At 42.9% G+C, this 15,599-nt stretch overlaps 1 protein-coding gene across 2 annotated transcripts in view; it reads right to left on the reverse strand.

Moving 5' to 3' along the window:
• LOC110984942 (uncharacterized) overlaps window positions 1-15,046 on the reverse strand; it is a 22,052-nt gene extending 7,006 nt beyond the window's left edge. Inside the window, exons 1-6 of one of the 2 annotated variants that reach the window (XM_087142851.1) lie at window positions 14,906-15,046; window positions 12,041-12,904; window positions 4,576-4,753; window positions 3,320-3,434; window positions 2,578-2,788; window positions 91-179 (exon numbers count right to left, since the gene is read on the reverse strand). In XM_087142851.1, the coding sequence (XP_086998977.1) occupies window positions 91-179; window positions 2,578-2,788; window positions 3,320-3,434; window positions 4,576-4,753; window positions 12,041-12,719 (1,272 nt within the window). In that variant the 5' untranslated portion in view covers window positions 12,720-12,904; window positions 14,906-15,046. Of the gene's footprint in view, window positions 1-90; window positions 180-2,577; window positions 2,789-3,319; window positions 3,435-4,575; window positions 4,754-12,040; window positions 12,905-14,573; window positions 14,876-14,905 lie in introns of those variants that run through there. The other variant, XM_022245601.2, reaches the window with a different exon arrangement.
• Between the last annotated feature and the right edge of the window lie 553 nt (window positions 15,047-15,599).

Raw genomic sequence — 15,599 nt, forward strand, 5'->3', positions numbered from 1 at the left:
ATAAGTTTACTAACTAAATTGACGATTATTTTCTAGTATAAGGTCACGTATGCGGGTGAGTGATTGGTTGAAAATCTCCCAAATGCTTACCGGGCAGTTGACGTTTGCTCCGTGGTCAATCAACAACTTAGTCAGCCCATACTGGCCGTTGATAACCGATATGTGCATAGGGGTAAATCCTGAATGAAAAATATACAAAAGTGACAGGAAAACGTACAGTTCACTTCAAAATAACTAACTTCAGATTCAGATCTAAACGTCAACTACACGAGTTCCAACTACAATCCGCGCGAAAATCCACCGATCGTTACACTACACCCGGTATATTTTAAGACTAGAGCTGTAAATGACACGTGCATCAATGGAAGCTGTACTCAGCGGCTGCAGCCACTTTCCATAGACGTGTACGTTACTGCCTATAGATAAAGGTTTTGCGTGGTAGCCATCTTGTTGGGCAGTTCTTTTGTTCGACAGAGAGGCCTCTTTTGTGTATACCGTGTGGAACAACAGCACTGGCCTGTAAGATGGCAGTCATGCAAACCCTCCAGAGAAGCCAGTTGACTGGAACACGGACTATTTTAATGAAAACCTTTGTGCCGATATACGATACAAGAATGTTACATAGGATTCCTTCATGCCAAAAAAGCTTTTATCGAAAGAGAGAAAATGTTTCCTTCGATAGTTTCACTCAGCGGTTCTAAACAATAATTCATTTCATGGTGATATCTACATTGTATATACTCATGGTTGGCTCACAGGAAAAACGTTGGGCGCTGGGAATAACCCCCTCAATTTACGGATTAGACACTTGTCAACAAATGCACCATAAATAGCTTGTCTGACAAAACAAATGGACAGCTTTGGTTTCGTTTGCTTAAAAATAGTTTGCAAGGAAAACCCCCTTTCATTTCACTTTTCAGCAAATGAATAAAAATACAAACAACCCTACTCTCTCTGCTACATAATAACTGCGAGGTAAGTCCCGCACGGCACCTTGCAAATTATTTCCAAACTGGAACCCATGCAAGTAGGGGATTTTGGGGTAAGAGGTTTCGCAGATGCTTTAGTTCTGGAATGTCCCGAAAATCCAACCCGGTCAGAGAGCACACATTACAAAAAAAGTCCCATGTTTGTTCTTCCTTATTCGTTGTGCAGTCCCGCACGAGCTACCTCTCCTCAAGAGAAGAAAAAAACACACACACACGCACGCACAAACGAAACAAAGGGTTTTTTTCTTGGTAAATGCTCTTTTGTTATCAAGCGGGAAGTACCCGGCGAGATATGCTGAATGGAGTTAGTCGAGTTCAATGTTGAACAGCAAAAGGTGACGAATGGGGAATTCCCCCAATTACACTACGTGATTTCCAGCGCATAATTCACTGTATGGCCGCGCTACGGGTGCATTGTACCCGTGTGCAGCGTGTGCAAACGCTCTCACGTTTGATGCCTAGATCCGGCCCGCATTTAGAGTGTCCGGTCCATTACTACAGAAAATTCTTTTTTCCCCAAGAAATTTGAAATGTTAGCATTAAATACTTTATGGTCACACATCTTTTGGGTATTAAGGATCCATCGACTTGGTGGGTGAGAAAAGATCAAGTTCGTTTTGGCAACTTCTTAATTTGAGGTTTTACACCAAAATTGTATTGTGGCGGCAATGTTACAAAAGGAACAAATTTTTGAAATTTACCATATACAATAATTATGTAGCAACACAGCAAGAAAAGTGCAATTCTACTTCGACATTTCTATATGGCTTGTGTAGCCAGCGTCCTTGTTTTCTAATCCACCGAGGCAGAACAGTGGTTGACCTCGATTTGAACTTGCGTTCAATGTTCTCATTTGTAGACACATAAGTGTTATGACTCTTTTGGTTCCCCTGCAATTCGGCTACCCGACATTTCACTGCACATTTGATCTAATGAACTCGCTGGAAACAAACATTAATCAGATAAAAAGTTACGATTTGGTTGGTTGAAATTCATCAAGAATAATCGATTATCCAACACAACCACCTGGCGAGGCATACCTCCATCGTAAATTACCTGAGGTCATTAGCGTACAGTTTGGGGACGAAGCCGTTACCAATCAACCAATCAAGGTTGAATTATGCTGCATACGACTAATAAGGTAGTTCTGCGTAGGCGATCGGGCGCAAGCATGTATTCCTAGCCGAAACCGCACGGTGTGTCAAGTTATTTACATTGGAAAACATCGCGCGAGCTTCGCAGGACCAACTAAAGGTCTTGTTTTTACTATTTTCGAATTTCCCGAAAGTGACATAACTCAGAAACGGGTAAATTTTGTAAGATATGAAAAATGACAGGAGCACTTTTTTCAAAATCTGTCTAACAATACTGCAGAATAAGTGTACCTGTAAATGTAGTTTGTTTATACCAAAACAAAGAATTTGCACACCGAGTGTTATTCCATTGCACTTTGTAATCTGTACTTTGCCAATATCCAGTGTTTGTTTGCTCTGTTTTGTTATCGTGGTGTTTTGTCAGGATTTCATGCAGTCAAAAAAAACGAGGGAACAACCCTTTGATTTTGCATGTGCTTTTTGGCTTCACTTACCACCGTAGTTCCTCTTGTCTAGTTGGAGGTCGACCTTGGCGTACCGCAAGATGGCCTCCAGGGTGCCGCAGGCGCCCTGGGAAGGATTCGAACAGACATTGTGCATGGCCGTCTGGCCGTTGCGATCCGTCTCGTTCGGATTGGCACCGTGTTCCACCAGGATGCGCGCCGCGGCTGGATTGCCGGTAATGGCCGCAATGTGAAGTGGGGTCTACGACAAACATTTATAAAAAAAAATCCATTTACTTTTGTGCCTATAACTAACAAGCCATACTTTTAACGCAGCTGGTACAAGACGCCTCAATTACTTACACATTACTTAATTTCACATTTCCCCTCCAATTGTCCACTAATTGTCCTTGAGCCTATCACCAGCCATGTTCATATCCTGTGAATATAGTCCAAATCTATGAGACTGATTCGTTTTTAGCATCATATAGCTCAGTTTCTCTGCTGACGAAAGGTGATACACAGTAATTGTAGCAATTAAAAAACCACTGGTCATCATGCTCATAAAATTAGATTAGTTTTATAGCTTAAACACTACACACGAATCAATGCAACTGCAGATCGTTGGGGATTATGACACGAACACACACTGATGAACTAAATGTCTAGATACATTTCGCAAATGAGCGAATGTTATATTCATAAACATAAATTGCAACTATACTATGGCCAATGAGCTCTGACAACTTGCAAGACAGTGTTCTTTCTAACGGACCAATGAGATCGTATCGACCTGTTGCATATCATTGAACACATCCAATGATTTCCTAGCTAGTTGGAAGAGTTCCACGAGCCGGCAGATGAGCCTCACATCCACATCCTCTTGAGATAAAGCAATGTGAAGCGGTCTGCAGACGTGAACGAAAAAACAAACTCGGTGATCAATGCAAGTAAAAGTTTACTTTGCAGATGGAAATAACTGTAGTTTCACGCATCACCTCAAAATTCAACACGATATGGAAGAAAAAGAATAATGTGAATGATGTACGGTAAATGTCGTTGTAGTGATGAGCGCCATTTTATGTGGCTTTATTCGCCATATGCTATTCGAGGTCCAAATTTTGATTTTCTGGAAAAAAGAATCGGATATATCCGAACACACCAAATGCTTTCCGATAGCCTGTCAGGGTGATCTAACACTGACGTAAAGCGATTAAAAAAAATATTCGTATCTCGGTTGCGTTGTTCACTTCAGATGGAAGGATAAGTTAAAACATTATTTTTATTCCATATATCATCTCAACATTTCCACAATGCGACGTACATTTACCAAGTGATGCAGAAGATCGATAAAAGAGAATGTTTTACAAACTAGAAAGATAAAAGAGAAGGAGCTCCCTCGAATAACTGTTGAAAGGATTTTGCTACAATGTTCTTACAACATCTCACGAATGATTGTGACCTAATTAATTACAACATCAACACTGTTTCAAAGAAAAGACTCCTAATGTATTCAGGGAATACGTTGTGCGTGCAAAAAGAAAAAAATAGATTGACAAATGCGAGATCGCGAGGGCGAGATATAGGTTCCTGATGATCTGTTTTTCAATCATAGTGACTGTATTAGGTCTGTTGTTGCTGGAGTGTGCCCGAAGTATATTGCAATAGTCAAGATATTATCGCAAGTGTTCAAACGTAGATAGAACTACTGGCTGGAACCAAATTCATGTCGAGCAGGCACACAAAACTGGTCACTGCAATGCGATGTACTTATATCAATCCGCTTATTTTGCGTATTGTTTGATTTTATATAGACAGTAGGTTTGATTTGGGGTGGGATGGGGTGTAGTTGGGGTGGGGTGGTTACTTTCTATTCTGATGTTCCTTTATGTTCATGTGTTTTTAGTTCTTTTTGTTTCTCTATATTTCTTTGGGGGGGCATCGGCTTGGGTTTTGTTCTGGTCAACATTTCTTGGTGCTTGTTTTCTTAATACGTTTTGCCTCTTTTGTTTAAAATTTGTTCCCCCCCTTTCATTTCAGATTGCTTACGTGTCGCCGTCCTCATCCTGGGCCGTGGCGCGGTGGCATTCGACTGCCATGTACAGATTGTAACTTGGATCCACGGTAATGTGCTGGGGCTGCCGCTGGGGCTGTTGCTGGGGCTGTTGCCGCTGAGGTTGCTGCTGGATTTGCTGAGGTGCTGGGGCACGGGCACGCTGGCCGTTCCCTGGAATTAAAGGTGACAGACAGAAGGGAGGAAAAATGTATCAGCCATGACCAATCGAGCTTGGAGAACGTGCAGAACGATCCATTGAAGTCACTCCGCGCGACACTTCTGCTTGAGGTATTTTCGCTATTTCTCAGGTTCCGAAATGTGACGTCATTTGAACCAGGCGAATGGAGGACGTGCGCGTGTTGGTTTACGCGCTGGTTCTCGCACTAATGCCCTTTACACATATTACTGGGCGCGTGACTCTTTACAAATCCTGCATCTGTTCCTTATGGTATCCGGAATTCCTGTCACTGACATAGCAGGATTAAAAAAATTCACAGGGCCTACATCATGGACCGAGAAAAAGTCACTGCATCGCAAATGGCACCGCACAAAAATATAAATATAAAATAACAGTGACAAAATCTGAAATCCAGGGAAAGTAAGGGGCGTTACTAAAGTGTGGTTGATGTCAGTGAATGACAGTGATGGCGCCAATTTAAAAGGTCCTAAAAGGGTCCTTTAGAAGGACAAGGATAAACTTCAATGACGATAAAAATTAAGCAAGATTTTGGATTTCCAACCGTTTCTATAATCAAAACCTTTCGGTGTCATCAAGAAGCCTACTCATGATAGGGTCAACTTCAAGTACATGTATATACACTGGACTGAACAAGTGACCTTTTTTCAAAAGAAACATAAAAACTTCTTCCCTAAATACAGTGGCTACATAATTTTAATGCTATTAAAAATAATAATTGCCATAAAGCCTCTTGACATATTTCGTTACCACAAACCACATCGGTAAACACTCCTTTTTTGTATTATAATCAGTGACATTCAAGCAATCAAATAGCCAAGAACCCCCCCCCCAAAAAAAAGAGGTCAAAAAGAGACCTTCGTAAATTCAGTAGAACAGACAGAAGCAACTCATCGCACAACGATGAAAAACAAGCGCTCAATCACTTTGAAACCTTCCGCTTGGAATCCCAAACAATTCAGCGTCACGCTCAATTGTTTGTCACATGCCGGTTGCATAATAAGGCGCAATAATTACACACAGAGCTACACGGAAAATAAAGTGCAAACTCATCCGTCTATCTGCACGGGGTGAACATTATCCTTCACGCAAACCGTCACCGATTTCATGAAGACTCATGGTTTGGCCCTTCATAGCCAACGCTATATCTACAAATTCGCCTTTTTGTGAAAACACAGAATGCGGAATAGTTGAAAGCTGCCCTAGGTAAATCATCCTGATTTGGCTGATTTCAGTAGATTTGGTAATAACTTATAATACCAAGTTGTAGGCACCCGCGGGGCACAGTTTAGCGGGGTATAGGCAATTATGGGTGCGAGAACAGGATAAAGATTAGGTCTTATCCACATACAGTGCTTTTGCACAAACAGTTGTTGGACACGCAATATTTGTACAATGTTTACCGAGTCCCAGAAAAAAAAATTTATAAAGACAAGCCGGATGCCCAAACGGCTCGAAAATATGTAAGTGGGCAGCAAAATTCCACATGGGCATTAATATTTCAATAAGCAGCACATTTTGTTACATTTACGAGTATGGTACTTACAGTTTATATCCACAAGAATTCCACACATCACAACTGAACAAAAGATCGAACAATATAACGTCTATCCTTGCTGATAGCGACAGGCACAGTGCTCAAACACCGGTATAATGACAGCGATTAGAATCATCAGCTAAGTCCGATACTTCCTGGATCTCGGCAGGGTACATACTGTGCTGGCTGTAATTCTATTCTGGTGAGCGCGATTGCGTGGCCTTATAAACGAAGCGAGACGGGTATGTCCCCAGGATCGATGATTAGAAATACGTTCCCCGGGCGGTTGGGGAATCACGCGGGGGAGTTGACGGGGAAGTCCCGGGTCTCTTTCACGATGACTGACACTCACAGCTATAATGTGTGTGGGTGAAATTTCATTAGCAGACCCGTTGGGCGTGTCAGAGTTGTTATTACAACTGTGGGGGAAAACATTTGATACTTTCTCACGTGGTCCTTTCCCACTCCAACTCTTGTAAATATCTGTCTTCCCAAAATTGTCATCGTAGCTGGTATGGCGACGCCATGCAGGAAAAATCGTCACGCGCAACTGGGGAAGTCTCCATTTTCGTAACATTTACTGAACAAATAATGAACTCCCCGCGTTTTCAAGTTTATTGATTTTGAATTGTGTTCTTTTTCTAAGGAAGGCAGATCCTTGCGAGATTTTGAGTAATTTAGACTTCCAAATGTCACACTCTGAATGCCGAAAAAATTTTTTGTTAGTAAATCACGGACTGAATTAGGAAAAGTTCCGATTTGCAGATGGTGGTAAAAGCTAATGACAGCTAACGTAGAGAGAACGATTTTCCTCTTGCCGTTAGGTTTCATATACAAATATCAAATCACAAAAGGTATGCATATAAAGCGATACAGATAAAAATGTCCAAAGTACAAACGGCTCGGGGGCACAATCAACATCCTAACATACATACATGTACGCGGAGATTACCGGGAGAGATGTGCACGACACACTCATTGCTCGACCACATGACTCGATCTACATGCACATGTACACGTTTTCTTGCCAAGTAAGAGGAAATGGCCAGGGACGAAAAGCGGACACGAAACGTCAGGCATGCCTGGCCTTACCCCATTAGTTATATTAACACAAATTCTCATGACTTTTATTCATATGAGAATTTCCTTCGAGTCACTCTGCTCATGACAACGTGACGTCACAGTGAGTCACTGCGTTGAATGCGCTTTCTTCGCATGCGTTGGAGTCACTCATGACTTTAAGAAAAAAAAGGCGTGAATGCATCTGGGTCTTACCGTTAAGCCAATTTTTGGCCAACACCAAAATTGCTTAACGGTAAACATTATGTCACGGCAAACATTCCACAGTTGCAGGGCTCAGCACAAAAGTTGCATGGGTAGCGTAGAAATTTCCATTGTTACATGTATGCCACTGACCTAAGCAAATATTTCCTCCATGGTTAGCGTGCTTTTTGCTCTGCTTACTGCTTATGGTTTCCGTAAGACGCGGGACCTCTAAAGTGAAATCGTGCGCTGAGTAGCGCCGTGAAATTGGGCCCAGAATATCACATGCAAAACTATCCGATTTGAAGTGAAAGTAGTGATCTCCCAATGACGTCATCTTAATTCATAGATAGGAACGTCTGGACTTGTAAAAATTGCACCCACGCTGCTGGGCAGTGCACATGTAATGCAAGGGCTTAATGAACCTACACGCTAGCACCATAGCCCTTCTGATGAAATTCCAATGAGCGCGTTAAATGTGCAAATCGCTCTGCTCAGAAAATATTCAGTACACGGCAAACACCAAGAACAATGTTTCAAAATACGTAGAAAGAATTTCCCCACACAATTTCCCCTAAATAAACAGGTTTCATTTCCTTGCCACCTTAAGACAACTATAATCATGTGGGTTAAGAAGGAAACAAGCGCATATGTACGTTTCCTTGTGCAATGTCACAGGAAAACGTGTTTTTAGCTGGTATCTGTGTGTACCAAAACAAGTGCAATCTTTTGTTCGACTTTTTTGCATTGTTATAACATCGAGCAAGGTGTGCTTAAATCCGGGGTTCTGCCAATGTTGTAATGTCGGAATGCGGAAGTACCGGTCAAAATTCGACCAGGCTGAATTACATGTACATGTAGGTACAAACGCCTGGTTCAACGCATGGCCTTACACGACCACCTACCGGTACCTTCTTGCCAAGTTTCGATCTTCAGTCTAAAACAGGCGCGCTGCTTCATTGAAACGCAACTGAAACAGCCGCTCAGCGAGCAGGTGAGTGCGCCCTCATGGGCCTACAGAGGTAAAAGAGACTGTCGGCCGGCCTAACGTATGCCGAAACAAAATTCCAAGGACGAGTGTTTTTTTGAAGGCTGTGCATAAACACGTATGGCAGTCCGCAACAAACTATACGTTACCGTTGATGCATAAACGTAGTTTCTCCACGAGGGACCTTTAAAGATTATGAGTGGTTCAAATACGGCAAGATTTCAGAGGATTTTGGGATCACATAAGCTATAAACGTTGAAGTACAACAGATGTAGGCCTACATGTAGGCCTACGCATATCCGTCTTTACAGTCTTCAGTCAAGGGAAGTGGACATTTTTTTCCGAAACAGACTGTTCCTTTTTTCATCCGTGAAGGAATCCACACCGTACCCCCAGAGAAAGGCGGTATAGTTCCATTTCTGTAAAATTGCCCTCTGCCTCCCCCTCTTGGATAGAGCACTACTTTTTGCCTTCATAAACTGAAAGAATTTTTCAGAATGCATTCCCCCGTTATAGTACTATATGATCCAAATGTAAGCCTTTGTACGCTCTAAGTCTAAAGAGAGAACATTCGCTCCACTGGGGTGAAAAATTCAATGACTCCTCCGACAAACTACAGCAACATTCAATCAATCGATCAGAATAGAGATCCCGCTGCACCTCCACTGGAAGGGGTTCTTTTTCAAATTGTAGGTATTTCAGTCTCAATGCATAGAAATTTCACTCTCACTTAGTACCTAGTTTCACTCTTTTGGATTTCAAGAATGCATCATTAAAGTGGCGCCCCCCCAATAGAATAAAATAAAAGACAGAGTGGATTGCAATATGATGTCGGCAGCAACACAGTGGTCCAGGTTGACGGCACATTCAAAACTTAAATAACGTCAACTTCGACCAGTTGTCAACCACCTGCGGCGACTTTCGCTGGTAACCTGTACAACACAAAAGGACTGGATTAACCACATGACAGGCAAAATTGATCTGACAAAATAACGGTCGCTTAATTAAACTCGCCTGTGGTTGCTAATTTCGTGGGGGAATCACGGTGCGTACAGGAAGCGGAAAACCAACCAAAGTTTCAGTTCTTGGAAATGGTTTGCAGACACGTTCCCTTAAAGGGGGGAATTCAACCGGCACAGTTCAAGAAGCAAATAAACAAGCACACAACCTTTCCTGGTACGGGACGGAGGTATGTGAAGGTCATTTCTCTGTACCACCAACAGAAACCGTCCATTGTTCAATGCTTGGCGATGGACACGCAGACGAAACAGCATTCGAGCGTGGAAAACGACCCGACCTCGATACGTGTATGACAATATACTTCAACATTGATTTCATATTCTTATATTCCAACTGCACTCCACGGCTAATCTGAAGGTATGCGGGTCTACGTCATAATCTAAATATATCAGCTGAAGTGTACACATCTTTACTCGGTCTGAAATGTTCGTTCAACCTCGAATCCAGGCTGCAGGTAAGGCAGTAGACCCCATGCCTTGGCATGCAGTGATCACTTGCACTTGGCATGGAACCGGAGAAAAACCGTGCAATCCCTGTTTTACGTTTATTCCCTGTTTTGAAGGGACTTGATGTTTGTTTAGATATCTAAACCTGGGTTTGATGCATCTGATGAGATCATGCTTTCATGGGCTTCGACAGTATTTCTTCCGAGGGACACCATTTTATCCCGAGGGAAAACTTCCGTTATAGGAGCAAAGCATTCATCAGCGAAAAAGTTGTGAGAATAACAGCGGGAGAGGGTCTTTTGTGGTGAGTGTTTTTTTGTTGTTGTTATTTTGTTATTATTATTTTTTGTATTGAACAAATTGGTGATTTTTATTCCAAGCCGCCTCTCTCTTTTCATTTCATTTTCAATTGCCCCCTGTTTTCTAGGTTTTTTTCCCCGGGGGCAAGCGACCGACCCATCCCCGGACACGCCAATGGATTTTTTTCTTTTTTGACATATGTCACAGCATATTATATCTCCCATTATTTAGGCTCAAGTTTCGGTTTGGTCGGGCTTGGGTTGAGTAAAAAGAAGAAATGACTTAACAATATTGTACGTACAAAGCCACGTACATCATTCTGTTCAGAACGATAAAAGAAGTAACCGCTCATATGTTGTCATTGTCAGCAACTAGGGCCTGCTCTTTTGACGTCAGAGTCGTAATTTTCGGTGGCTGCTAAATCTATGGCATGCCGTCAGTACAAAAGTAAAAGAATAATTAACAAAGAATTCAAAAAATCCCTTGCAGCTATGTCAGAACTCCAGACGATCCATTTTGTTGGTAGCAGTGCGACTGCAACGCTTGCGTTTCCCATAGTTCTTTGTGAACCAACGATGCGCAGTTAGCACCAAAGGAGCCTCCGTTGCTAAGGATATAGCGCCCTCTATTGGTCCAGCTCCAGTCCCATAAGCGACACCATGCGTCGAATGCGTCACCATGGCACAAACGAGGCATTTCAAACCAAAACGAGATTTTGGTTTGAAATTTGTGAGGACGTTTTGCAGGTTATTGCTCGAAAGATTGTGACCGCGTGAGTATTTAAACACCACGTGAGTATTTAAACACGAATACCTGCCCTAATAGCAAGAAGAATGCACCAGCAGTATAGCCTGCCTGCTGAGATGCCGATAGACACTTGGTATAGGCCTACATACAGTATCCTTTCTGTACGGTATATACCAGATATAGTTTTGTACCAAAACAAATTATGAATTTATGAGGGCCCAGTTTCGTGGCGCCACAAGCACATGATTTTATGCTATAACAGAGGCACCGTGCAGGGTCTGCTATCAAAAGGTCACAGTTGCATACATGTATCTTGTTCCTATAAGTGACTGCTAAAACTATGGCTGGCCGCCAAGACAAAAGTAAAAGATTTATTCACAAGGTTTTCAAAATTCCACACTCCTTTCAAAACATCAAATAATAATACACGCGCTGCTAAGTAACAAAAAAACCCAAAAAACTACAACCTCTTTAACATTAGTGGGACATATAACATTTTGAAAAAAAATGAGGTTAAATAAAAAATCAGTCATAGGGTAATTTTTTGCAAACTTTGGCCGTCCATACAAGTTGTAGGCAAAATGAGATTGGTCTTAAGGCCGTATTTAAGCAGTAAACGCAGCGAAAGGCACGCTAACCACGGAGGAATTTGTTTTTACTTAGTGATACAACAATAGAAATCTCCATGCGCGCGCAACCGTTAGTGCAACCACCGCAATGAAATCTAATAACAGTGCTTAAGGTTCGCAGTTTTCTAGTTTCTTTCTGTTACAGCGTCAGCAGAACTTTTTTTGCTACTAAGTGCCAAGTAGCTTTGTGAAAGTGCGCCCAGCTGGTGCTGCATGAACTATGGCATACGTATACCTGTCATAAACCTTCGCTCCACAGCTCGTCTCCGAAAAAACAAAACAAACATACCAGGCCCAAGTTGGTCACATTTTCATTACATGTACATCCTTACCTGGTGCCTTCCTTTGCGCTGCTATCTTCTTGCCGTCATTTCCTGACTGACTCTGTGGTCGAGGGCAAGCGACCATGGCCGGTAACTGGTGGCCGAACTTGACCTGCGATTCCCCTGGACATCCTGCCTTGTTCGACGGCTCGGCTGGATGAGCCGCGGCCCGAATGCCCACCACGGGCACTAGAGGCCGGCAGGAACTCTCGGCGACGGGACTCGGTACCTTCCGATCGTCCTCGTAACAGGCTCGGTATTCCGATTTGACAGCGGGGGCATTGGTCAGCGGTCCGACGGGTAAATCGTAGCGCGACCGCCGGCCAGGCTTCGCCGGGGCGTCGGATCTTTTCCTGGCGGAGGATCTCGGCCGCGCCGGCACCTGCAGGTCACGGTCCGGCACCGTCGGCCCACCGCCCTTGTCAGGTTTGTTGTCGTGACCGACATCACCATTGAAGGCACTAACCAGTCTAGCAATTCCTGCTCGGTCTTCCTTCTCTGTTAGTGATCTAACTGGTCCCTGGTTCGAATCCACCCCTGGACGCGTGACCTCATTGTCTGCACATTCCGTAGGTTTCTCCGATGCTGATAAGTTGAGGGGTAAAGTCTGCATTGTGTGGTACATTGACACATCTCCGTCCTCCTTTTCAGACATTTTGGTAGGCACGGGGGAATAACAATTAGGCATCGGGTGAGCGGAGGTAGAATTTAGAATGTTAGGGGATCACCAGGAAGAAATAAATCCAGTTGCTTGAAGTTGGTATGTTCACTTCTCATCACGCTCATAAATTAGTTCTTAAAACATGCTTATCGAAGACAGCTTTCAAAGTAGGTCACGGTCAAGGTCCTGATACGATAATGTTTACGGTATGCCTGTAACAAGTAACAAAAACGGTAAGTGAAATCTCCACAGAGAAAAATAAAATCACAGAAGTCAACGGCATTGAACGGGTTTTTACTTTCAACACACCGAATGTTCAAAAAAGCGCCTCTGGTGACATCGCACCAACAGCGCCCTCAGTTGCCCTGAATAATTCAATTAAAAGGTGCTGAGGGAAATGTGAATTTCAAAACAAATGAACAACCCCCCCCAGTTTTTCTATAACTCAGAGGATCTAGGAATAGAGGTGTTTCGCGCAACGTAAGATGACGAGCAAAGGCATTGCATGCAGGAAGCGTACCATTTCTGTGAAGGCAGGTGCATAAAGTTTCCGACTCAGTGTATTTCTATTGGCAGTTGTATGTACGCCGGAATGTTGAAAGACTTCGAAGACGTGCGCGTTTCCGCGCACATTGAAAGTTGACCATCAAAAATTACGTGACTGAAAATCCTCTACAGATGACACCAGTTAAAGTTTGTGTTAAAAAAATTCATGTCGTCTTTAAGTCACTTGAAAAGGACAAAAGCAAATACGGAAAAGCAACTAACCTCACAGTCCGAACACCCCTCAACCACCTCCACGAAAAAGAACGATTAGAGAGGGTTAGAGGCATTACTTCCCATCAAACACGTCAGTGAAATTAAAAGTTAAATTGTCAGCAACCTGCAGTTTTTTTACATTAAATGTGGATTTTTGTTTCCTCGGTTACCCGCAGTGGGTACGATAACATTATTCACACTAATTTAATGTAATAAAAATGTAAAAAATGTGGACTGGAAAGTCGTAATATTACAGAGTCTACGTAGATTTAGCATAAAAAGCATTTTCCTGGAAAGAAAGAATAAACACAACCTCATATGTACTGAGTGAAAAGGGGCAGCTAATCTTGATAAGTCAGACCATGGAGGACCATTGTCAGACTGGGTAGAATTTCATTGGCTCGTTCACATTCGCGTGTTTTTTTTGCGCAAATGTAATTACTGGCTGTGTCTAATTTTACTCAGCACTTTTACAATTTCCACCTTTCAAAAAACTTTGATCAGTTTCACATAACAGTGCACTCAGCTTACGACGATCACATGAATGCTGTCAAGTCGACCACCAATTTTAATAATCCCCAAGCTTAGCCTATATTCATAAGTGCTGATGTCCGGCAGGCACTCGCAACTGGCTAAAGACGAAGCGTAAAACTGAGTACATCAAGTACACACACACCATGCGTGTTGATATACGGGAATTCAGAACCGTACGTTTTAAACCCAAAAGGCCAAACGGTTTCTTCAAAGGCCACGTAGCCTCCTTGGTTATTAGCGGCAGAATTTGGCAACAAAATTCCACTGAAAATCTCTGCCTTCTCGACCGGACAAACCAGTCATGTCAGGCTTAATGCGTACGTACTACAACAGTACAACCATTACCGATGTATGGAGGGCAACGGGGACCTATACACACGGATAGACGTACACTGTACATGTACATTACATTACAGCACAGCCCACCACAACTGCTGTGTGTGCACGGTACAGCAGGTCGACCTCGATCAACAAAATAGCCAAGCCCAATGTCCGGTTGTTTCGCAACGCCAGCCGGATCACAGCCTCACACGGGCACACGGTCTGTTATGTCAGGCTCAATCTAAAGACAAAAACCGACTCGATTACCTTCGATCTGCGGCCCAAATCTACGGCCAGGAGTCCCCTTCCACGGCATACATGTAAGCAGAGAATCAGTATCCGCTGCATGTAGACTATGACGAGTCCTTATGGAGCGGAAACTACAGTCACTGCGCGGGAATTCCCCCCTACGAACTCCAGCGATACATCATGAGTTCGTGGCGCGCCATTATGTGCCACGTTCAACAACGCTGTACTTTACAGTCGAGAAGGGAATGTCCCTAATCCGCGACCGTATGGCACAAGCAGCATGAACGTTCCTTACAAACGCAGCCGGAGCGTAGCCTTATTTTACATATTAAGAGCATTTACGTACGTACATGCAAATGATCTTTCGTGTACACAATGGAAGCCAGTGCCAAGCAAGTCACGTACTTGTCTATTCAAATCAAGAGAGCTAGCGAAGCAAGTTGGTTTATGCACAGCGCAAGGGCGCTCGGTGACCCGTCCGGTGATTCCCCTGTACGCACGTACGTATTCGGTATATGCTTTATGTGGTTAGATCATCAATAGTTGGTACTCGGCCGCAACAACTGCAAGGGGCTTTGATTGGTAACCGGGCTTCGCTGGCACAACGGTATATGCTTAATTGTACATGTACATCTACATGTATGATCATGATTTCAGAAAGGGAATAATTTTTCTCACAAAAAAAGTATTTTTGTTTGACACATGAGGACTATTCAAACGTATATTATCGGAGAAAGTCCATTGGAATATATACGGATCGCAATGGAATAAAATTGGCTTTTGCAAACGAAATTCGTGGAGTTCCCCGTATTTATTGATTTTTTTTCTTCAGAAATCACACTTTCATTACCAAGTTAGCATCAACTTTAATATAGAAGCCTAAGTAATACATCCTTTCAAATCATTGTACATAGGGCAAGCTTCCTAATTGCAGATTACCAGAAAGTTACTGAATTTCAGAATCTTATTAAAATATTGGCTTTATTAATTGTCAGAGTGTTGTTTTTTTAACATTACTTGGAGCAGTTTGGAAAGATGCCATGT

The sequence above is a fragment of the Acanthaster planci genome, linkage group LG10 (assembly GCF_054643075.1).
Source record: "Acanthaster planci isolate LZ-2023a linkage group LG10, COTS_SCS, whole genome shotgun sequence".
Classification (NCBI taxonomy): domain Eukaryota; kingdom Metazoa; phylum Echinodermata; class Asteroidea; order Valvatida; family Acanthasteridae; genus Acanthaster; species Acanthaster planci.